This window comes from Schistocerca americana, chromosome 3 (assembly GCF_021461395.2).
Source record: "Schistocerca americana isolate TAMUIC-IGC-003095 chromosome 3, iqSchAmer2.1, whole genome shotgun sequence".
Taxonomy (NCBI): Eukaryota; Metazoa; Arthropoda; class Insecta; order Orthoptera; family Acrididae; genus Schistocerca; species Schistocerca americana.
This window is the reverse complement of record NC_060121.1, coordinates 104086745-104112152: the sequence shown is the minus strand read 5'-3', so window position 1 is coordinate 104112152 and position 25408 is coordinate 104086745. Positions and strand designations below refer to the sequence as shown.

At 40.6% G+C, this 25408-nt stretch overlaps 1 protein-coding gene across 1 annotated transcript in view; it reads right to left on the bottom strand.

Annotated features, from left to right (window-relative positions):
- LOC124607362 overlaps positions 1–25408 on the bottom strand; it is a 76007-nt gene that overhangs the window by 45521 nt on the left and 5078 nt on the right. Inside the window, exons 3-4 of the mRNA XM_047139669.1 lie at positions 2970–3248; positions 2168–2653 (exon numbers count right to left, since the gene is read on the bottom strand). Coding sequence (XP_046995625.1) covers positions 2168–2653; positions 2970–3248 — 765 coding nt within the window. The remainder of the gene's footprint in view (positions 1–2167; positions 2654–2969; positions 3249–25408) is intronic.

Below are 25408 nucleotides of genomic sequence, written 5' to 3'. Positions count from 1 at the left end.
TCTAGTCACTGTTACCTTTCCCCTCTACCTCTCCACTACAGTTCTACAGCAGTACTCCTGCAAGTATACTGGAGTATTACTTCTATGAAAATAAATGAGCGAGTTTGCCACTAGCCACAGCCTAAGGTTTAATCCTAAATGGCATAAGCGGTTTATTCAATTCAATTCTTGTTTTTCACAAGAGTAATGTCTAACTTGGAGAATGTGATCAAAGTCTTCGTCTGGCACAAGATTTTCATTCGTTACAAACATTCAATTCAACTAATACTGTGTAGTCTAGTAGACAATTTCACTCAGGAACAAAAATTATGCTATAGCAAGGTTTACGCGAAGGCTGGGTCTTTGCTTCACTGAATTCCTTATCAGCACCCAAACAGAACAGATCTGCGATAGGTTGCTGAATCAGCGTGTTTTGTAGCAGAAACACTAAGAGAGAAATTAGGTTTTAGGTGAAAGAAAAAAATAATTATCATTCACTTCAAATGCCACACTACTGAGGGTTGCTTGAATCAAAGAAGTGTTTTGACGTAGTTTTGTAGCAAAGGCAAATGTCAATAAGAATGTAGGGATACACAAAGTTCATCATATATTGGTACCAATATGCAGTGAATTTTGGTTCACTACACGGGCAATTCTAGTTCCTCTTCAGCACACCACCATACTAAAACCTGGCAGCTAGGAAATGGTTGTACATGCATACTTTTCTCTTCACTTCTCCTTTCTAATTATTGTCTGGTTGGCAGGGTAGTTACACACACACACACACACACACACACACACACACACACACACACAGAGAGAGAGAGAGAGAGAGAGAGAGAGAGAGAGAGAGAGAGAGAGAGAGAGAGAGAGAGAGAGAGAGAGAGAATCTCTGTTATTCTCTTGAAGTCTCAAATCATTTCAGTTCTTCCTTATGTATTGAAGCAGACTATGAACGAATCTAGTTCTAAATCTTTATATATCCAAGTTACATTCATCTAAATTTTCTGTTGCCAAATGAAATGAAATCTTATCACAGACAAATGCGATAACAGCTCTCATTTTAAGGTATTGCCTGCTATTCTACACTAATCTTGGATTTCCATTGATACAATGTTCACATTTATGGAATTTCTGTTATGCTACAACACAAACACAAAAAGAAATAAAAAATCAGAGCTTGCATTGTTCTATCCAGTATTACAGCACTAATCTGGGTAATAATATTGAATTTCTCATTTCACACATCTTTTAAGGAAATCAACTAAACATGCACAAAAAGCTTTCTGTACATGACATGTGATTGCAAGCTTTTTAATCTGCTGTAAGGATTCCAGTACAATACATGTATCTGCAGAAACAAACATGCCATTCTCTATTAGTACTTACATTTTGTTCAGTGTGTGGTAGCCAGGAATAGAAATATGTCGGACTGTCTCTTAGAATGTAAAACAGCTCAGGAACAATGTATTCAAAAATAATTACTGTATGATTAATTTGAGTTTCATGTCGGAGGATTAATTTCTTTGTACGAATGTAGGCAAATCATCATCTGTGCACAATAATAGATCTGTTGGGGAAATCCTGTGAGGTAATCAGAATTAAATGGGTAGACCAATCCCATTAACTTATCTCAAAGAAAATGAAGAGGTGCATCCCCAAGTGTTTCTCTCACTCTCCCCCCCCCTCCCACTCCCCCCCCCCATTCCTCCCCCCCCCCCCCCTTCATCCTCGTCCTCCTCCGGCACTGGTGGACAGTGAAACAGAAAGGTATCACGTTTTGAGAAAGATTCACCAAAGTGGAAAGCATCAGATAATGAGGGCAATGTTGTTGGAGTGGCGGAAAATCTCACGTAACAAAGCTGTCCCAGTTGCTTACAGCCCCCCTCCTAACGGCACTCCCTCCTCCTTACCCCCTCCCATCATCATGTGTTGTACATCATAATGGAGCATTTACAAGTTAATGCAGGATAGTGACTACATTGTGTTCCAGGTTCTGTAATCTCTACTGAGTATAAGTGACCTATACAAGCTTTACTCCAATGTTGCATACACTTTGGAAAACTAGAGAAAAACTGACCAACATATGTCACAGCAGTTTTGTAAGCAAATTCTACATTTACGTTACTTGTTAACAGCCGAGCAGGTGCCAAAAATTGACTAGAATAATTATGTAGGAGACACTCACCTGTCAGTCTTGATATGTTCCAAAGGGGAAACATATTTCTGTAACTTGCGTGGTGTGTGTAGCTTTGACTGAGAACTACAAACATCACTACTCTTACGTTTCACCCCAGTTGTCACTTCTTTCAATTCACTTTCGATGTAACATTTCTGAGTTTTTTTATCTGCACTATTTTCCATTGGGCTACTCTCAACACTTGCTTCAGTCCGTCCACTTTGATCTGCATTTCTGACTGGAGACCGCATGTCAATACCATTTACATCCTCTGAATCAGAACCTTTCACTTTTCCTGTCTTTAAGTCAGGAGAGTCAGACTGACTTTCATCAAAACTGATCTCGCACATATCACTAGCTTCAACACCAGACAATGGACTTTCGGTAACTGAGGTTTCATCACCTGATTTTGCGCATTTGGAATTTAGCCTCTTAGCTTGGACAGACAGCTGCTTCACTTTCTCTACTAATAACTGGCTACATCCTGATGGAACCCTGTAAGTATCAAATAGGATTATTCCAAGATTCATTTGTTGTACTTTCTGTATCTACACCAAGTAACTAAGAGAGATTTAAATGAATATGTACAGTAGCACCAAAACATTAACCAATACTTGGCATAATGGTCTGTCACAGGTTAACAAGGAGTGAGAGTGAACTTCCAACACTATCAGGAAATTTAATTTTTAAATAAAAAACAAAAATTCTAACAGACTGCTTTGAATAGAAATACTTAGTACCATTAAAACGAAGAGCAGATGTAAACTTACAAAAATGTGAATGACACATGCGTCACTCTTTATACACTTACTTGTAAGATCCTCCAACAGTTTTCTGCCCAAAACGGTGACATTCACGCACAAGAGAGTTATAATTATTAAATCTTTTATTTATACGCTGCCTAGCTTCTTTTGCATGGTTCCGCATTTCACTTAAAATTTTCTTCTGTTTCAACAGCCTTTCTTCTGCCATCTGCAGTTTAGCCCTTAGTTGCTCTATCTCATCTTCACAATCACTTTCCACTGTTTTCTCTTTTTCTATCTGCTGCAGCAAGTTCGATAGTTCACTCATATCATCCAGTACTGCACACCTTTGACAAATCAGGAATTTAATTACAAGTTTTGTTTTAAAACAATAAAAAGTACATTGTAATATAATTTTTTACTTGAAGCAAAAGAGAGTTAACAGTACTGAAACTTATAAGGGATGTCTATTAACCAGCATCAAACTATGTACAACTGAAGCAGGATTGACAGAGAGAAATCAAATCTGAACCACTAATTCTCCAGCTATCAGAATTTCCAGGAGGGAATCAGAAAAAAAGGGAAGGCAGCACAGCACAAAAAATGGAGCATGGTATAGATGTAACTGAATGAATGAAACCACACTCGAAATCAGAATAGAAAGAACATGTAAACTTATAGCCAACATATTTGGCAGAAACGTATCTTACAGACCAATTTTCAACAGCCACCATAGCTCTTTTCTGCTTATACACACATTACGTGTGTGTGTGTGTGTGTGTGTGTGTGTGTGGTCCAATGATCGTGACCAGGCCAAAATATCTCACGAAATAAGTGTCAAACAAAAAAACTACAAAGAACAAAACTTATCTAACTTCAAGGGGGAAACTAGATGGCGCTATGGGTGGCCCGCCAGATGGCGCTGCCATAGGTCAAACGGATATCAACTGCGCTTTTTTAAATAGGAACCCCATTTTTTATTACATATTCATGTAGTACGTAAAGAAATATGAATGTTTTAGTTGGACCACTTTTTTCGCTTTGAGAGAGATGGCGCTGCAATAGTCACAAACATATGGCTCACAATTTTAGACGAACATTTGGTAACAGGTAGGTTTTTTTAAATTAAAATGCAGAACGTAGATACGTTTGAACATTTTTTTTCTTTGGTTATTCCAATGTGATACATGTCCCTTTGTGAACTTATCATTTCTGAGAATGCATTCTGTTAGAGTGTGATTACCTGTAAATATCACACTAACGCAATAAATGCTCAAAATGATGTCCGTCAACCTCATTGCATTTGGCAATACGTGTAACAACATTCCTCTCAATAGCGAGTAGTTCGCCTTCCGTAAAGTTCGCAGATGCATTGACAATGCGCTGACGCATGTTGACAGGCGTTGTCGGTGGATTATGATAGCAAATATCCTTCAACTTTCTCCACAAAAAGAAATCCGAGGACATCAGATCCGGTGAACGTGCGGGCCATGGTATGGTGCTTCGATGACCAATGCATCTGTCATGAAATATGCTATTCAATACCGCTTCAAGCGCATGCGAGCTATGTGCCGAACATCCATCATGTTGGAAGTACATTGCCATTTTGTCATGCAGTGAAAAATATTGTAGTAACATCACAATATATATAAATGACCTAGTAGATAGTGTCGGAAGTTCCATGCGGCTTTTCGCGGATGATGCTGTAGTATACAGAGAAGTTGCAGCATTAGAAAATTGTAGCAAAATGCAGGAAGATCTGCAGCAGATAGGCACTTGGTGCAGGGAGTGGCAACTGACCCTTAACATAGACCAATGTAATGTATTGCGAATACATAGAAAGAAGAATCCTTTATTGTATGATTATATGATAGTGGAACAAACACTGGTAGCAGTTACTTCTGTAAAATATCTGGGAGTATGCGTGCGGAACGATTTGAAGTGGAATGATCATATAAAATTAATTGTTGGTAAGGCGGGTACCAGGTTGAGATTCATTGGGAGAGTCCTTAGAAAATTTAGTCCATTAACAAAGGAACTGGCTTACAAAACACTCGTTCGACCTATACTTGAGTATTGCTCAACACTCGTTCGACCTATACTTGAGTATTGCTCATCAGTGAGAGATCCGTACCAGATCGGGTTGACGGAGAAGATAGAGAAGATCCAAAGAAGAGCGGCGTGATTCGTCACAGGGTTATTTGGTAACCGTGATAGCGTTACGGAGATGTTTAGCAAACTCAAGTGGCAGACTCTGCAAGAGAGGCGCTCTGCATTGTGGCGTAGCTTGCTTGCCAGGTTTCGAGACAGTGAGTTTCTGGATGAGGTATCGAATATATTGCTTCCCTCTACTTACACCACCCGAGGAGATCACGAATGTAAAATCAGAGAGATTCAAGCGCGCACGGAGGCTTTCGGACAGTCGTTCTTCCCGCGAACCATACGCGACTGGAACAGAAAAGGGAGGTAATGACAGTGGCACAAAAAGTGCCCTCCGCCACACACTGTTGGGTGGCTTGTGGAGTATAAATGTACATGTAGAACATTACGTAGGAAATCAGCATACATCACACCACTTAGATTGCCATCGATAAAATGGGGGCCAATTATCCTTCCTCCCATAATGAGGCACCATACATTAACCCGCCAAGGTCGCTGATGTTCCACTTGTCACAGTCATCGTGGGTTTTCCGTTGCCCAATAGTGCATATTATGCCGGGTTACGTTACCGCTGTTGGTAAATGACGCTTCGTCGCTAAATAGAACGCGTGCAAAAAAATCTGTCATTGTCCCGTAATTTCTCTTGTGCCCAGTGGCAGAACTGTACACGACGTTCAAAGTCGTCGTCATGCAATTCCTGGTGCACAGAAATATGGTACGGGTGCAATCGATGTTGACGTAGCATTCTCAACACCGACATTTTTGAGATTCCCGATTCTCGTGCAATTTGTCTGCTACTGATGTGCGGATTAGCCGCCACAGCAGCTAAAACACCTACTTGGGTGTCGTCATTTGTTGCAGGTCATGGTTGACATTTCACATGGGACTGAAAACTTCCTGTTTCCTTAAATAACATAACTATCCGGCGAATGGTCCGGACACTTCGATTATGTCATCCAGGATACCGAGCAGCATACATAGCACACACCCGTTGGGCATTTTGATCACAATAGCCATACATCAACATGATATCGACCTATTCCGCAATTAGTAAACGGTCCATTTTAACACGGGTAATGTATCACAAAGCAAATACTGTCTGCACTCGCAGAATGTTACATGATACCACATACTTATACGCTTTTGACTATTACAGTGCCATCTATCACAAAGCAAAAAAAATGGTCCAACTAAAACATTCATATTTCTTTATGTACTACACAAATATGTAATAAAAAATGGAGGTTCCTATTTTAAAAAATGCAGTTCCCGTTTGACTTCTTGCTTCATCTGAGTTCTCTGCAAGATTTAAGTGCCAACTATGATATGTAGCCTTGCATCACACATTAAAGAAACTAGTAACCACTTAAAATTACCAGAAAAATTGTTTACAAACATGATGACCAATAAATTTTGGAAAGTGAAACCACAAGATCAGAAACTGAATATCTGAAGAACCAACATTTACATCATTTTACATAAATACTTTTATCTTCACATTGAAAATCAGTCCATTACGAAAATAATTTAAAAGTATGTCTTAGTGATACTACCTGAACAGTTTTGGAGTAGTTTTGAAAATCTGCCCGTTTATGATTTCTAGGCTGCTGATTATGAATTTCAAATTTTTCACCTTTGATTTACCCTGAAAATATTAAAACTTTTTTTTAAAAAGATCAGACTGTTTCTATGTCAGCTTGCTAGGATATCTTGAGCTTTTCGATACAATGCCTTACCAAATGTCACCACACAAATTCTGACAAAATTCTTGTATTTTCCATTGCATACAACAAGCTGTGACAATTATTTCACATGGAACAACTTTGATGACTTCTTCCAATAGTGCCGATCACCCTGGAAATTCTGCTGGGTCTTTGATTTTAATATGAAGCCACAAAAATTCAGGCATGGAAGGAAGACCTTCTGAAGACAGATAAATATTACAAAGATCTACATGGAGCAATTACAATTTTTGGGATGATACATTCACTTCCATTTTTTGAAGCATTGTGCCCACCACAAAACTGAATGTAAGCTCTACATTGCCATTAACAAACTGGAAAGTGTTGCCCACAAACTTTCAGAGACACACTGTGATGGTTGATGTCGAACAAAGCTTTAGTGTAAGTTAACAGAATTTAACTAGGAAGTAACTTCCATGAGGCATATTTTATACAATGAGGAAACTTCCTGCAATGGCAAAAGAAGTTAATTTGGCCTCTCTTAATACTGTGTTTTCTTCCATGTTACTGAACTGATGTTTCTGCTTCAGTGCAGCAGTAGCAGCAGTAGCAGCAGCAGCAGCAGCAGCAGCAACTAAGGCACAAGCATCAGGAACAAGCTATCTGTATCCTTGCAGAAAATTGTCTGGTGGCAGGTACCATGTTTTAGTGAAGTCTGGAACCATATGCTTTTGAAGATTTCTCTTAACACCAGCAACTCAATGTAAATCTGTAACCCGTTCTTTTCAAACAAAAACTGGCAAATTATTTGGATATGAAGCTATTAGTATTTCACTTTCACACATTATAGGAAGCTGCACATTCACAGCTTCTTTTTTGCCAGACCAAATGTCACCTTCAATATTGTCCATCAGTTTCTCCAGAGAAAACTGACAATCCTGAGAATTTGTACGAGAAGAAAAAAATATTTGCACAGATGGCTGAATTTCACTCCTGGAACAACCAGAGGTCGCAATGGTTGAGCAGAATGCTATTCCATGCCCACCTGCTGAAACTAGGAGAAGTAGATTGAGCACAATTTTTATGCCTTGTTTAAGCTCATCACTGGCCTTCTTAACTGATATTGGTATGTTTTCCTGCACTTTTTTCTCACTCTGTACATAAAATTGTGTTTAGCTTTGTGAAGTCTGCTTTAATCATTCAGGAGTTGTGGTTGTGTCACTGATCCACACCAAAAGCAACTAGTTTTTATTCAAATTATTATTATTCATTTTTTATTTCTTTTCTCAGACGTTATGTCTGGTCAAAAATGGAAAGTGACGGCGGACCTTGATCAAGTGTGACTTCCTTTTAACTGTACGGTACATGTTATATTGCATTTAGGAACTTTCGGGTAATTGAACATGTATCAATAATTACGGATTTCTGTAGTTGTATATATAAGTTTGGATGTAGCTGTATTGCATTGATGTACTGGTGGATATTGTGTAGTATGACTCCTGTAGTTGATAGTATAATTGGTATAATGTCAACTTTATACTGATGCCACATGTCCTTAACTTCCTTTTTCTCCTGTTTTCTTTTGTATATTTGTTGTATTGGGTATGGATATTTCGATTAGTTGTGTTAATTTCTTCTTTTTATTAGTGAGTATGATGTCAGGTTTGTTATGTGGTGGTGTTTTATCTGTTAAAATGGTTCTGTTCCAGTATAATTTGTATTCATCATTCTCCAGTACATTTTGTGGTGCATACTTGTATGTGGGAACGTGCTGTTTTATAAGTTTATGTTGTAAGGCAAGCTGTTGATGTATTATTTCTGCTACATTGTCATGTCTTTTGGGGTATTCTGTATTTGTTATTATTATTATTATTATTATTATTATTATTATTATTATATATGAATTCTCGGCCTGGTCTTGTCAAATCCTCTTTGTGAGAGTGACAGTAAACTTCTCACTGATACACTGTTTGATATTTTCATGAACTGTTAGTTAGATCTGACATTGTAAGAAACAAAGAAAGCAATCAAATATAAATTTCTTAAAATTTAAAAAAATGCTTTTACATTATTTTTTTATAATTGTCTAGATTGCCTACGTTATAAAACATTAAAATGCAATGACTAATTTCAGTTGACTAAGCACCCATCTTCAGATCTGAGGACAAGCAAAGAACAGAACACTGCATTAAGTTACATTTTACAAACTAAACCTCAAACTCACAACAGTTTGAAAATGCAGAATGAATATAAGTAATGTTGTACCACCTCTAGTATAAAAAAAGTGTTTCTCAGCCTTTGACAAGTTACTCACTGTTGAAAATGATGTACATACATTTTCTAATTGTCTGCAATCTCATTAAGAAATTACATTTCTTTTAACACAGCTCGTTGCTTATTATTTCATTGTATATGACTACAGTCACTGAAGATGTATAAAATACTAATCTCATTAAGCACGGTATATTTCATTTTGTATACAGGAGGAATGGTGAATATTCAGGGATAGGACGCAAATGATCCTTTGAAGAAAAATTCTAATAAACTTGGGCCCTAAAATGCATACCTTTAGAGCTATGAGTGCGACAACTTCAATACTGTGAAACAAATCTCTTTTATTGCAAGCTCTTTGCTTTCCATATTTCTGGAGGCAGTAGTACCTACCAAAACAAGAAAAACTGTCCAGCAAATATGGATACTACAATGCACACTTTAAGAGCTGCGAGCACTTGTTCAGTGGAAGGTGGTGTTTCACAATAGCAAAGATGACCAAGTGCTCCTAGTTCTAGAGCATGCATTGCATGCATTTTACAGCTAATGTTTACTCGCTATTTTTGCTTCTGATGAATGTTCTTGTCATATCCCTGAATTCTGACCAATCCTCCTGGGACACCCTGTATTATTATTATTATTATTATTGTATTATTATTGTTTTTATCTTTGTAATAATTTTCACTATGTAACACTTGTTTTGCTTCTGTTGTTCCTATAGACTTTGAAATACTTCTTCCCCTTGCTTGTTTATTCAGGTTTATTTTGGAAGTGTTACTCATACGACTCAGTATGTTCCACCCATCATCTCTCTGATGTAATTTCATAAATTTATACATAGTCTACAGTTATCCGACTATCACTTCTGCTCTCTTCAGTAGCTCCCAGCAACATAAATGGTGGGTTTTCAATATGCTATATGCTGACATTTCACGAGTGGTACTTTTCTTTATTCATAACTTTCAAAACTATTTTAAGCTCAAGATTAGTTCGCCAAATTTAATTAGACTGCTACTCACTGTAAAGACGATATGTTGAGTTGCAGACAGGCACAACAACAAGATTGCTACACATATGAGTTTTCTGCCAAACCCTTCTTCACACACACACACACACACACACACACACACACACACACACACACACTGTGTGATATTCCAATCTGGTATTTCCATTGTTTGACTGAGCCAATTTTATGTTCTTTGCTTGTTATTAGATCTGAAGATGGTTGCTTAGTCAACTGAAACTAGTCATTGAATGTTTTATAATGTACACACTCAAAACCGTTTTAAAAATTGAAAAGTTTTTAATTTTAACAAATTATTATTTATGTGATGACTTCCCTCCCCACTCTTCCTTTCCAAACTACTTTTACAAAATATGTGCAAACCTTTTTGGTTCACTTCTATTATTGTGCTTCCACTCTCCAACACACTATCACAAATAAAACTCTCCAAACTCATCAGTTTTTCCCTGCGGCATCTATCAAAACAATCCACGCAAGGAAAGCACAGGAGGGAGGTGGGGGAGCAAGAGAAGGAGGAAGAGGAGGAGGAAGAGGACTAACAATTCCTCGTGGAAACAGTTGCGGCAAGTAGGGGACAATAGCACAAGAAAGGTGATGGCATCAAAACAGCCACACTTTGAGATCTTGTGAAAATCTTTCAATAGAAAAGCTGAAGAGGAAAGGAAGAGGAAATAAGAAAGGAAGAGAAAGTAAGCAAGGAAGAATACAAATAAGAAAAGTAAATAAGGCCGATAGTGCTTACCAGCTCACTACTTCTATGTATGTCTACTCCAAAACAATGTGCCAACACAGAAAATCATTAGACTCAGAATTACAAGATAATTTACTCCACTCCTGCTTTATTTGGTACCAAATGATTTTAACTCAAAAATGCATCTTTTTCAATCTATGACCACAAAACCTGGAGGAAAGCGGCTTATTCCACATCTATCTTTCTTTTAAATTATTCAGGAAAATTCAAGATCATAAAGTTGAAATTCGTAATCAACAACCATCTCCCCAAAAAAATTATATTTCACAGCTTCTTCAAAACTGTATCAAAAGCCTTTTCAGATCCCAATGCAATTCTACAACGTCTGGCAGTTATCATACGAAATGTCTGATACCCTCAGCACATCAATGGAAACAGTGATGGAAGCAAGCTAATTTGCAGAGCTCAGGTCCCGTCTCCCTGGCCACAGGTTAGCTTGTTTGAGTGTTTATCATACAATATGCTGCCCTGATACAAATACCACATGCAGCAAAAATCATTGAGGATGGGAGTTATTGATTACTTGTGTCAGACTGTCATAGGAATTAAAATGTTTGGTACTGAAATAATAAAGGAACATACATTTCTTTCGAAGCCATCTTCCCCCAAATTAAAGTGATGTGCATTGACCACTGTGCCACCTCAGGTTGTAGATTTCTGAAATAGTCTTCATAATTCTTAAGAGCCCAGCAGCAAAGATCTACAGAGTTACTCCAAACACCAACAAAATTTCTGATTTTTGGGAAATTTTCTGGATACCTTGGTGTATGGTCTCCAGTGGACAGTAAAAAGAGTAATAACTCAATTACGATACAGTCAGGCTGTCACCTCAACTACCTTTTTTTCTGTGAAAATACCTTCACAACAGTAAAAATGCCTGTAGTAGAAGTTTCAAATTCTGTCGATCATTTTTATGTGATGTAGAATGAGTCTTATACATTCAAAAATGCTAATTTGTAAACCTGGCTACAGGCTTTCTCATCCACCTTTTTTAGTTCTGTTGTGAGCTGTTAATTCCTACCCATCACCTTTTACACATCACAAAATCAGAAATTCTTCTAGGAAATAGAAGGAATTATCACAGAGAAACTTTTTCAGTTTGTTTTCAAATTTAACTTTGCTGTCTATCAGACGGTTTATATCACTAGCTAAGCAACCAAAAATTTTGGTGGCAATATTGTGTGTCCCATTTTGTGTCAAAGACAACCTTAACATGGAGTAAAGAATGTAATTTTTTTCCACATCTTGTAATTATGTACATCATTGTTCCTTTTGAGTAGCAGTTGACTGTGGTATTTAGAACAAACTTCATGAGGGAAGAAATATACAGTGAAGCAGTAGTCCAAAGACATAAGACACCTGCAAGATGACTGTAGGTCAGCACCACACTTTCTTGCAACACATTTTTGAGCAATGAAGATTTTAAAGATGAGTTGCCCAAAACATTGTTCCTTATGACACTACAGAGTGAAAATAAAGAGAACGTGTGAACTTGCTAATTTGTCTCACCCAAGATTTGCAATGTTTCAAAATGCAATGGTGGGTGACATTAATTGTTTTACAGGTTCCAAAATGTGTTTTTCTATTTAAATTCTCATCAAGGTGGACACCTAAAATTTTTTTTGCACCCTAGTTGTCATTTTTCCTTCATGTGTTACACATACAATTTTTTGTAGCAACTTTAAACGTTAAGAACGGAATACATTACTATTTTTTTTAAAAAAAATTTTTTTAATCTAAAGTGAGACCATTACAGAAAACTATTCAATAATACTTTCAGAAACATTGTTTACCACTTCTTCTATTGCTGTTATGTACAGGGTGAAACATATTGTCTATATAAAAAAACATAATTTAGTCACAAACTACAGTGTACACACACTTTATTCAACATGTAAACGTCATTACAAAATGGCTCTGAGCACTATGGGACTCAACTGCTGAGGTCATTAGTCCCCTAGAACTTAGAACTAGTTAAACCTAACTAACCTAAGGACATCACAAACATCCATGCCCGAGGCAGGATTCGAACCTTCGACCGTAGCGGTCTTGTGGTTCCAGACTTCAGCGCCTTTAACCACACGGCCACTTTGGCCGGCTAAACGTCATTACAGGTATATTTAAAAACAAAGATGATGTGACTTACCATACGAAAGTGCTGGCAGGTCGATAGAAACACAAACAGACACATACATACACACAAAATTCAAGCTTTCGCAACGAACTGTTGCCTCATCAGGAAAGAGGGAAGGAGAAGGAAAGACGAAAGGATGTGGGTTTTAAGGGAGAGGGTAAGGAGTCATTCCAATCCCGGGAGCGGAAAGACTTACCTTAGGGGGAAAAAAGGACGGGTATACACTCGCACACACACACATATCCATCCACACATATACAGACACAAGCAGACATATTTAAAGACAAAGAGTTTGGGCAGGGTATTCAGATTTGGGTTATGACATGTCCAACATGCCTGCCGTCATTGGCGATGAAGTGGCGCAGACGAATAGCAAAATTCTGCATGGCCCGCTGATGCGTCGAAACATAAATGCTGTCGATGACCTCCTGAATGGTTGTTTTCAGCTCTGCAATGGTTTTGGGGTTATTGTTGTACACCTTGTCTACCTACAGCCCCACAAAAAGAAGTCCCATGTGTTCAGACCCGGAGAATATGGCAGCAAATCGAGGAGCATGAAAGCGGCCTCTGGGTACCCCAAAGCCAAAATACGGTCTCCTAAGTGCTCCTCCAGGACATCAGACGCTTTCCCGCTTTGATAGTGTCAAGCTTCGCCTTGGATGAACCACGTCCTATTGAAATCAGGGTCACTTTGGATAGTGGAGATGAAATCATCTACCAAAACCTTCACTGTGCCATTAAGGAATATCACATCGATAATTCCGTGACTAAACATCGCACATGGCAGTCACTTGCAGCGGATGAAGATACTTCTTGATCACGAAATGTGGATTCTCAGATCGCCAATTTTGCTTGTTGACAAACCCATCCAAGTGGAAGTGGGCTTCATCGCTAAACAAAACCATGCAGGCGCATACCAATTCCCATCATGTCCCACGACCAACCAGCGCACTTTGCATGTCCTAATACAATTGGTCAAAAGTTGTGATAATTTTATTTCATATAGCTCAATAATTGTCACCAGTATGTATGTATATCATGCATGTACGTGTTTATTTATTGATTACAATACCAGTGTCACCAGTGAAATGAACCAACTCTGAGTTTTGTGTAATTGATGGAAGGTCGTTTACATATATGAGAAACAATAGTGGACAGAGATTGAGCCTTGCGAAATCCTGAAACCTCAGTATAGCCAGGAGGATATTGATTTAAACAGTCAACTGCAGTAGATAGACAGAAAATACCAGCTTGTGCTGTTTTGTTATTTAGCACTTTCAAATTTGTTGAGTGAATGTGAGAATGGCATTCTTAGTTCAGAAACTCTTCTGAAATGGAAACTGTGATTTATGAAGTATATTATTGTTGCTAAGGTGGGGTACTATTCTAGAATACATCACCTTCTCAAAAATTTTGGAAAATGACAGTAGTGAAACAGGTCAGTAGTTACTGACATCTCTCCTAGTGCGGTTTAACAATGCAATACTTCAATCTCTCTGGAAAAATGGCCAGAATTAGTGATACCTTATATATTTCAGAAAAGGCAGCACTTATTATTGGGGGCTGTTGGAAACACAGTTGGGGGCTGTTGGAAACTCTGCCAAATCCAGATGAGCTTATTTTCTTAATTTTGGAAGAAGTAGGTGAGACAGCCATATGATCGAATTTTATGTAAGTTGCTTCTTCAACATACCCCGGGTTTTTTTCTTTAACTGTTTGTCCCTATATTTCCTACTACAGTTAAAAAATGTTATTAAACATGTTTGCTGCCTGTGAATCACCACTTATAGCCCTCCCATTTAAATTAATAGCGATGTTTCCTGTTCTGTGGCTTCTTGTCCTCTTTCTTCCTTTTCTATAGTTCATGTAGCCTTGAGTTTTTAGTCATAATTACTGATTTCTGACAATGTGCATGTTTCTTGATTTTTCAATAACTTTGCTTAGTACTTCTACACACTTATTGAAGGGTACAATGACTGTAGGACATTTACTCATTCTTGCCGATATATACAATTCTCTTTTCCTTTCACAAAAAACTTTAATCCCTCTAGTGATCCATGTTATTTTTTTTTTTTTTTTTTTGTGGCTGTTTAATGGCATTTCTGGGAAGTGTATTTGCAAAACTATTCTCAAATAATGATATGAATTTATAATGTTAGAGATTAAATTTTATGTTGCCATTTGGTTTATCACAAATCTTATCCCAATTCATCTTTGCACACTATTCTTAAAGATGTTCATCCTGAAATCAATTATTTTAGCCCATTTCCACTGAATAGTATCTATACTGCAAGGAACTTCTCATTTATCCTAACTGTGCATCATTGTCAGAGAAGACACTAGTTAGTAGGTATACAGTTATTTTCTTGTTATGAGCTTCATCAAAGAAAACACTATCAGTTAATGTTCTACTGTCTTCATCCTCAAATATTGGAAAGTTTATTAATACGCAATCACCATATGTGCAACACAAAGCACTGAACAATGCAATAATACTGCCTGGCAACAAACTTGGAAGAGAAACTCAGTACTAAATGTAAGATTGAAGATGACGGGTAAAGTGGAAATCGTCAACAGCAAGTACTGTGAGTTAATGGAACAAGTTCATTTCCGAACAAAAAGTTGTCAACACTCATAGTGTTTTACACATATTTTCCATGTAATATCGATAAAAAGATAAAAGACAGTAAGAAATCAAACCAAATGTAATTACCCTATGATGAGTCACGAATCATTTATAAAAATTAAGTCCAATTCAAAACTATTCTGGTGATACAAGCCAATGTCATTCAAAATGACAAAAATTTGGCCAAAATGTAGCAACATTCTTCAGGGAACAATATAACTACATACGCCTAATTCTGACCAGGCGTAACTCAACTGCCAATATGTGTGTATTTGCTAGTGATTTAATTTATCTCAGGTAGTAATGGAAATGGTACATACCAGGTGTACTGGTATTAAATGAGCGATTTTTTGTGAAAATGAAACACTAATTTTGAACTGACAAGTAAAAACATTTTATTCAAAGTACTGACCATTTTTTTCTATACATTTGACCACCTTTCTGGCAGTTTGTGGGCACCACACCAATAGAAATGGTCGTCTTTTGAAGCAAACCGATCATACACCCAATTTTCGACTTCTTCGTAGGAATCGAAGTGTTGCTCAGCCAATGCGTGTCCCATTGATGAAAACAAATGGTAGTTGGAAGGGGCCAAGTCTGGTGAATACATCGGGTGGGGTAGCAGCTCCCAGCCAAGTGTTTTGATTGTATCCTGAACCAGTTTTGCTTTGTGTGCAGGTGCATTGTCGTGTAAAAAAATTATTTTGCCATGTCTTCTGGCCCATTCTGGTCTTTCTTCAATCAATGCATAGTTCAAACTGATCATCTGTTGTCTGTAGCGGTTAGTATTCACAGTTTCACCGGGTTTTAGAAGCTCATGATACACCACACTTTTCTGATCCCACCAAACACAGAGCATTGTCTTCTTGCCAAATCGATCTGGTTTTGCAGTCGATGTTGATGGCTGTCCCGGATTAACCCATGATTTTTCCCGTTTAGAATTCTTAAAATAAGTCCATTTTTCATCGCCAGTAACAATTCAATGCAAAATTGATTTGCTTTCATGTCTTTGAAGCAAAATTTGACAAATGGTTTTTCGGTTTTCCATCTGTCTTTCATTCAATTCATGTGGCACCCGTTTTCCACACTTTTGGATCTTTCCCATAGCTTTCAAATGGTCAGAAATTGTTTGCTGTGCAACATTTAGCATTGCTGCCATTTGCTTCTGACTGAAAGTATCATCTTCATCCAATATTGCTTGCAATTTGGTGTCTTCGAACTCTCTTGGTGGTGTTCCACGTTCTTCATTTCTTAGATCAAACTCTTTATTTCTGAACCATTGAAACCATCTTTTGCATGTTGCTTCTGATAGAGCATGATCACCATATGCCTTGACAAGCATTCGATGCAACTCTGCAGCACTTTTTTTCAAATGAAAACAAAAAATTAATGCTTTCCACAAATCATCACTTTTTGGTACAAAATGCGACATTGTTAACACGATGAAAACATATGATGTTGTTTGTTCCATGACTTGATGTATACTAAATATCTTTGGCAGGTGTCATACCAAACAAACAAAAAATGTTACAAAATATTTGTTCAAAATTAACACATGATGATGAGGCAATGAATAATCAACATGTTGAAGGGACTATTCCGGCAGTCATTGAGGGAAAAGGGTGCAACCAACTGCAGATTGTGGCACATGTTGAACAAATTATGCCAGTTGTCTGGGCTCTGAGGTCATCCTTGGGTCATTATGGCGACTGGCAGAGAAGGTTGAAAAGACCAGCCTTGCGTATGGAGCTTTAACAAAGCTCATAAATTGCATCATTTTCCACAGAACTGATTGTGACCCTTTGGTTCTGAGTCCAGTGGAAGGACTGAACCAGAGGCTGCTACTCAGGTAGCTGACTGTGTGTAGGGTGTACACAAAGGTATTTTAGATTAGACGACTCTCCATCCAATCCAGATAACGACAGCTGAAGGAAACTCAGAAGTATCAGTGTACAATCAAAAGAAATTCCTCCCACAGGTGAAAGTATTAAAATCCTAATGGTAAGCTGCAAAAGCATTCGCAACAACGTGCACGAGTTTGAAGCACTCATGAAAAGCAGTGAAGCTCACATAATACTAGGTACAGAAAGGTGACAAACCTGAAATTGAAAGCAGTGAGATTTTTGGTGAAAATTTAAGTGTATATTGAAAGGAGAGGCACATGGGAAATGGACGTGGTGCATTTGTCACAGTAGATAAGAAACTCAAATCGACCAAGACAGAAACTGAAGCTGCATGTGGAACTGTTTGGCCAAGACTCAGAATCAGGGGTGGGCATAAAATGATAAACAATTCTATCGCCCACCAGACTCATCTGTTGTAACTGAAAACTCACTCGTATGCAAGTTCCCCAATCATATTGTAATCATAAGTGGAGACTTTTTAACATCCAACAATTAACTGGAAAAATCAGTTTTGTTAGTGGTGGGCGTGATAAGCCATACTGTGCAACTTTACTAAATGCCTTCTGTGAAAACTACCAAGAAGAGGTAGTTAGAAAACTCACTTATTATGGAAATATACTGGATCTAATGGCAACAAACAGGTCTGATATCTCTGAGGATGTCCACATCGAATCAGATATCAATGACCATTACGTGGTAGTGGTAACAATGATTACCAAAGTACAAAGGACAATGAAAACAAGCAGAAAGTTATATATGTTCAGTAAACTAGAGGAAAAAATCAGTAGTGTCATATCTCAATAAGGAACTTGGCACTTTGAGCATAGGGCAGGAGCATGTAGAGGAACTCTGGCTCAAGTTTAAAAGAATTGTTGACGATGCATTGTATAGATATGTACCCCGTAGAACAGTTCATAATGGGAGGGTACCTCCATGGTATACAGCCACTTTAAAGAAACTTCTACGGAAACTGAGATTGCGGCATAACAGGTGTAAAACAAAGTGTAGGGCTATAGATAAGGAGATGCTGAATGGAACACGTTTGGCTGTCAAGAAAGCAATGCATGATGCCTTCAAGACTACCGCAACAAAATAGTATTAAATGACATTTCACAAAATCCAAAGAAATTCTAGTCATATGTGAAGGCTGTTAACAGCACCAAAGTAGCCCCAAAGTGAATGAGACAGGAACTGAAATTCAGGGTAACAAAGCAAAAGCCATTTTCAAATTTTCCTTTACAACAGAAAACCTGTGAGAATGGCCCTCAAAACCCAGGAGAACTGCCCCAATTTAAACCTAATACTGCTGAAGAGATGAATGAAATAAGTATTTGTGTCAGTGGTGTTGAGAAATAGCTGAAATCGTTAAAATTGAACAAAATTCCAGGCCCCGATGGAACCCGTCAGATTCTATACTGAATTTGCATCCCAGTTAGTCACTCTTCTAATTATAGTTTATCACAGATCCCTCAAACAAAAAACTGCGCCAAGTTCTTGAAAAAAGGCCCAGGTTGCACCCATCTACAAGAACGGTAGTAGAAGTGATCCACAACACTACTATCCAACGTTCTTGACATCAATTTATTGTAGAATCTTACACTGAAGAGCCAATGAAACTGGTACACCTCCCTAATATCATGTAGGGCCCCCACAAGCATGCAGAAGTGCCGCAACATGACAGAGCATGGACTCAACTAATGTCTGAAGTAGTGCTGGAGGGAATTGATACCATGAATATTACACGACTGTCCATAAATCCCTAAGAGTATGACGAGGTGGAGATTTCTTCCGAAAAGAACTTTACAAGGCATACCACTTATGCTTCATAACATTCTGGGGAGTTTGGTGGCCAGTGAAAGTGTTTGAACTCAGAAGAGTGTTCCTGGATCCACTCTTTAGCAATTCTGGACCTGTGGGGTGTTGCATTGTCGTGCTGGAATTGCCCAAGTCTGTCTGAATGCACAAGGGACAAGAATATACACAGGTGATCAGAGAGGAAGCTTATGTAAGTGTCATCCATCAAGAGTCATATCTAGACGTATCAGGGGTCCCATATCACTCCAACTGCACACACACCACACCATTACAGAGCCTCCACCAGCTTGAACAGTCCCTTGCTGACATGCAGGGTCCATGGATTCATGAGGTTGTCTCCATGCCCATACACATCTATCTGCTTGATATAAGTTGAAACAAGACTCATCCGACCGTGAAACATGTTTCCAGTCAACAGTCCAATGTTGGTACTGATGGGTCCAGTTGAGGAGTAAAGCTGTGTTGTGCAGTCATCAAGGGTACACCAGTGGGCCTTCAGCTCCAAAAGCCCATGATTCACACGATGACACTTGTTGATAGCCCAGCACTGAAATCTCCAGTACTTTGCGGAAGGGATGTACTTTTGTCACGCTGAACGATTCTCTTCAATCGTTGTTGGACCCATGCTTCTAGGATCTATGTCCGGCCGCAGCAATGTTGGAGATTTGATGTTTTACCGGATTCCTGATATATGTGGCGCACTTGTGAAACAGTCATATGGGAAATCCTCACTTCATCGCTACCTCGGAGATGCTGTGTCCCATCACTCGTGCGCTGCCGACTATAACACCACATTCAAACCCCCTTAAATCTTGATAACCCATCACTTAACAGCAGTAACCAATCTAACAACTGCACCCGACATTTGTTGTCTTATACAGGTGTTGCTGACCACAGTGCCGTATTCTGCCTGTTTACATGTCTCTGTATTTGAATATACATGCCTATACCAGTTTATTTGGCACTTCATCGTAGAACATATTCTCATTTCAAACATAATGAGGTATCTTGAACAGAGTGACCTCCTCAATGCCAACCAGCATGGGTTTCGAAAACATCAATCATGTGAAACCGAACTCACGCTTTTCTCACATGACATACTAAAAGCCTTGTATCAAGGCACCCGGGTAGATGAAGTGTTTATGGAGTACAGAAAAGCATTTGATTCAATACCTCACCTATGCTTATTGTCAAAAGTATGATCATATGGGGTATCGAGAGAAATCTGTGACTGGATTGAGGATTTTTTGGTAGAAAAGACACAGTATGTTATCTCGGATGGAGGGTAACTATCAGACGAAGTAACTTCAGATGTGTCCCAGAGAAGTGTGTTGGGACCCTTGTTGTTCATGTTGTATATCAATGACCTTGCAGACAATATTAACAGTAAAATCGGGCTTTTTGCAGATGATCCAGTTACCTATAATGAACTAATATCTGAGAGAAGCTGCATAAGTATTCAGTCAGATCTGATAAGATTTCAGAGTGGTGCAGAGATTTGCAAATTGCTCTAAATGTTCAGAAATGTAAAATTGTGCACTTCTCAAAATGAAAAAATGTAGCACCATATGACTATAATGTCAACGAGTTTACTGTTGGATTCGGCCGACTCACACCAATACCTGGGTGTGACACTTGTACGGATATGAAATGGAATGATCACATAGGTTCACTTTTGTCTAAAGCCCGTGGTAGACATTGGTTTATTGGTAGAATACTTCGGAAGTGCAATCAGTCTACAAAAGAGACTGCTTACAAATCACTCTTTGCAATCCATCCTAGAATATTGCCCAAGTGTGTGGGACCTGTACCAGAGAAGGACAAGGGATACTGAACGCATACAGAGAAGGGCAGCACAAATGGTCACAAGTTGTACAATCCTTGAGACAGTGTCAGAGAGGTACTGAAAGAACTGCACTGGAAAACTCTTGAAGACAGACATAAACCATCCCGAGAAAGCCTATTAAAGTTTCAACAACAAGCTTTAAATGATTACTCTAGGGGTATACTACAACCCCCCTATGTGTTGCTCACATAGGAATCATGACGTAAGATTTGAATAATTACTGCACTCATAAAGGAATTAAAACAATCATTCTTCCCATGCTCCATACATGAATGGAACCAGAAGAAACCCTAATAACTGATATACAATGGACTGTGCCCTCTGCCATGCACCTCATGGTGGTTTTTTTTTTTTTTTTTTTTGTGGTTTTAGGGCGCACAACTTCAATGGTCATTAGCGCCCAGACTACGTTAAGAATGCACCGCGAGGCACAAGTTTAAAACAACAACTAAAAGGGAAAACACGATAAAAGACAGACTGACAGGCATAGGATTAAAAAAAAAACAGCATAATCAAATGTCCTTAGAGAGGTTTGTCAAGTTGATAAAACGAAGAACGCGAGCAGCTGCTCGTGGGTCATCCGCTAAAATGGCATCTAGAGTAAATGGCAGGCCAAGATCAAGACGCAGTGTGTTAAAATCCGGACAGGACGTTAAAATGTGGCGGACCGTCAGCAATTGCCCATTTGGGCAGAACGGCGCCAGCGCAGCCGTCAGCAGACGGCGATGGCTGAACCGGCAGTGTCCTATTCGTAACCGGGCCAAAACGACCTCCTCCCGCCAAGAAGGGCGGGAGGAGAACGTCCAAGCCGCGGGAAGAGGTTTCAAGGCCCGAAGCTTGTTGTCTGTAAGTGCAGCCCAATCGGCATGCCATAGCGATAAAATGCGCCGACATATTACCCTGCTACAATCCGACGAAGGGACACAACAAGAAGCTGTCCGAGGCTGGAGGACCGCAGCCTTGGCTGCGGCATCTGCAGGTTCGTTCCCAGGGATACCGACATGGCCAGGAACCCACATAAAGCTAACCGGAGAACCAACGTCCACCAGCTGCTGAAGAGAGTGTTGGAGCCGGTGCATGAAAGGGTGAACCGGATACGGATCACAGAGGCTCTGGATGGCGCTCAGGGAATCGGAGCAGATGACATAAGCAGAATGTCGGTGGCGGCAGATGTAAAGAACAGCCTGGTAGAGGGCAAAGGGCTCAGCTGTGAAGACCGAACAATGGCCATGGAGCCGGTATTTGAAACTTTGTGCCCCGACAATAAAGGAACACCCGACCCCGTCATTGGTCTTTGAGCCATCTGTATAAATGAAGGTCATATTAATGAACTTAGAACGAAGTTCGACAAAACGGGAGTGGTAGACCGAACCGGGGGTAACCTCTTTTGGGAGCGAGCTGAGGTCAAGGTGAACGCGAACCTGAGCCTGGAGCCAAGGTGGCGTGTGGCTCTCGCCCACTCGGAAGGTTGCAGGGAGTGAAAAATTAAGGTGTTGAAGGAGGCGACGAAAGCGAACTCCAGGGGGTAGCAGGGCAGAGACATACAACCCGTATTGACGGTCGAGAGAGTCGTCAAAAAAGGAACGATAAGACGGGTGGTCGGGCATTGACAGTAGCCGACAAAGCAGTATATCGCGCCGGTAGGTGAGTGGCAATTCGCCAGCGACAGCATGAAGACTTTCTACGGGACTAGTATAAAACGCTTCGATCGCAAGTCGTAAACCTCGATGTTGTATGGAGTTGAGGCGGCGTAAGATGGATGGCCGTGCAAAGGAGTATACGAAGCTCCCATAATCCAGCTTTGAGCGGACGATCGACCGATATAGACGAAGGAGGACAGTTTGATCCGCTCCCCACGACATACCACTGAGAACACGGAGGACATTTAAAGAACGGGTACAACGGGCAGCCAAATATGACACATGTGGAGACCACCAGCTAAGTTTCCTGTCAAACGTAAGACCTAAAAATTTTGTTGTCCTCACGAATGGGAGAGCAACGGGACCGAGTCGTAAGGACGGTGGGAGAAACTCCTTGTAGCGCCAGAAGTTAATACAGACCGTCTTCTCGGCAGAAAAACGGAAGCCATTGGCGACACTCCAGGAGTAAAGACGGTCAAGAGAACGCTGAAGACAGTGCTCCAGGACACGTGTACGCTGCGCGCTGCAATAGATGGTAAAATCGTCCACGAAAAGGGAGCGTGATACATCAGCTGGGAGGCAATCCATTATTGGATTGATCGCTATGGCGAAGAGAGCAACGCTCAAAACTGAGCCCTGTGGCACCCCATTCTCCTGGTGAAAGGTGTCTGACAGGACAGAACCCACACGTACCCTGAACTGTCGATCCATTAAAAAGGAACGAATAAAAAGAGGGAGGCGACCGCGAAGACCCCATGTATGCATGGTGCGGAGAATGCCCGCCCTCCCACAGGTGTCGTAAGCCTTCTCCAAATCAAAGAACACAGCCGCGGTCAGGCGCTTCCGCAAGAAGTTATTCATAATGAAGGTCAACAAGGTAACCAGATGGTCAACAGCAGAGCGGCGCCTACGAAATCCACATTGGACATTGGTAAGTAGGCGTCGAGACTCGAGCAGCCAAACCAAACGAGAGTTAACCATTTGCTCCATCACTTTACAGACACAGCTGGTAAGCGAGATGGGTCGATAACTGGAAGGCAAGTGCTTGTCCTTCCCCGGCTTAGGAATCGGGACAACAATAGACTCGCGCCAGCATGCGGGAACATGTCCCTCAGTCCAGATGCGATTGTAAGTACGAAAAAGAAAACCTTTACCCGCAGGAGAAAGGTTCTTCAGCATCTGAATATGAATAGAATCACGTCCTGGAGCGGAGGACCGTGACCAGGCAAGTGCGTTTTCGAGTTCCCGCATGGTGAATGGGGCATTATAACTTTCACGGTTCGAGGAGCGGAAGTTAGGTGGCCTAGCCTCCTCTGCCTGTTTGCGGGGGAGGAAGGCAGGGTGGTAATGAGCGGAGCTCGAAACCTCTGCGAAGGGGGTATGCTGCAGGAGATGGATAACACACGGGAAGTGGTCGCTCGAATATGTATCAGAAAGTGCATACCACTCAAACCGGCGTGCAAGTTGGGTAGTACATATAGAGAGGTCTAAATGGGAATAGGTGTGAGATGTGTCCGAAAGAAAAGTAGGGGCGCCAGTATTGAGGCAGACAAGACTGAGCTGGTTGAAAAGGTCTGCTAACAGGGAGCCCCTCGGGCAGGATGCCGGAGAGCCCCAAAGGGGATGGTGGGAATTAAAGTCTCCAGTGAACAAAAACGGGGCAGGTAGTTGAGCAATAACCTGCATCATGTCTGCCCTGGTAACGGCAGATGACGATGGAGTCTAAACGGTACAAATGGAAAATGTAAAAGTGGGGAGAGTAATGCGGATGGCAACTGCCTGCAGGCCGGTGTGCAATGTGATGGGATCGTAGTAAATATCATCCCCGATCAGCAACATAACCCCTCCATGAGCCGGAATACCTACCACAGGGGGTAGGTCAAAACGCACAGAGGTGTAGTGTGCCAAGGCAATTTGATCGCATGGGCGTAGCTTCGTTTCCTGGAGGACTACGACGAGCGGACGGTGCAAGCGGAGCAGCAACTTCAAGTCCTCACGGTTGGAGCGAATGCTGCGAATATTCCAGTGAATAAGTGCCATCGTAAGAAAAAAGGGAAGATGAAAGAAGGGGTCACCTCGAAGGCCGCTGAGGGCCTGGCTTCGAGCGAGCACTGCTCCGCTATCAGTAGGCGGACAGTCATCGTCCATTGGGTCTATAGGTTCATCGGCCATCTTGGTAAGATGGCCGGGAGGGGGAGCTTCCTCCGCTGGTGAACGGCCAGATGTTCGGCTACCAGCGGTGCGGCCAGGCGAAACGGATGACGGCCTGGGGCGGCAACCGCTGGGTGGCGCAGGAGAAGAAATGCGCCGTGGCGGAGAAGGAGAACTGTGCTTCCTATGAGCCTTCTTGGAAGGTCGTTTGGTGGAAGTACCGGTCGAAGGCTGGGAGGTCGAGGTACGTAGGAAGTCTGCATGGGACGGTTCCTTCTTGAAGGCCCGTGCATCTGACTTCTGGGTCTTCGTCTTAGCAGAAGCTGATGAAGGGGCTGGTGTCTGTGGGGTGATGGGAGGAAGAGGAGACGTCGCCCGCGCGATCTTAGCACTGGCCGAACGGACGACCGTGGTGCTGAAAGTCAGATCGCATGTCTGGGTTGCCACCTCCCTGGTAGTCCGAGGAGAGGCGAGGACAGTACTGTATTTCCCCGCTGGGA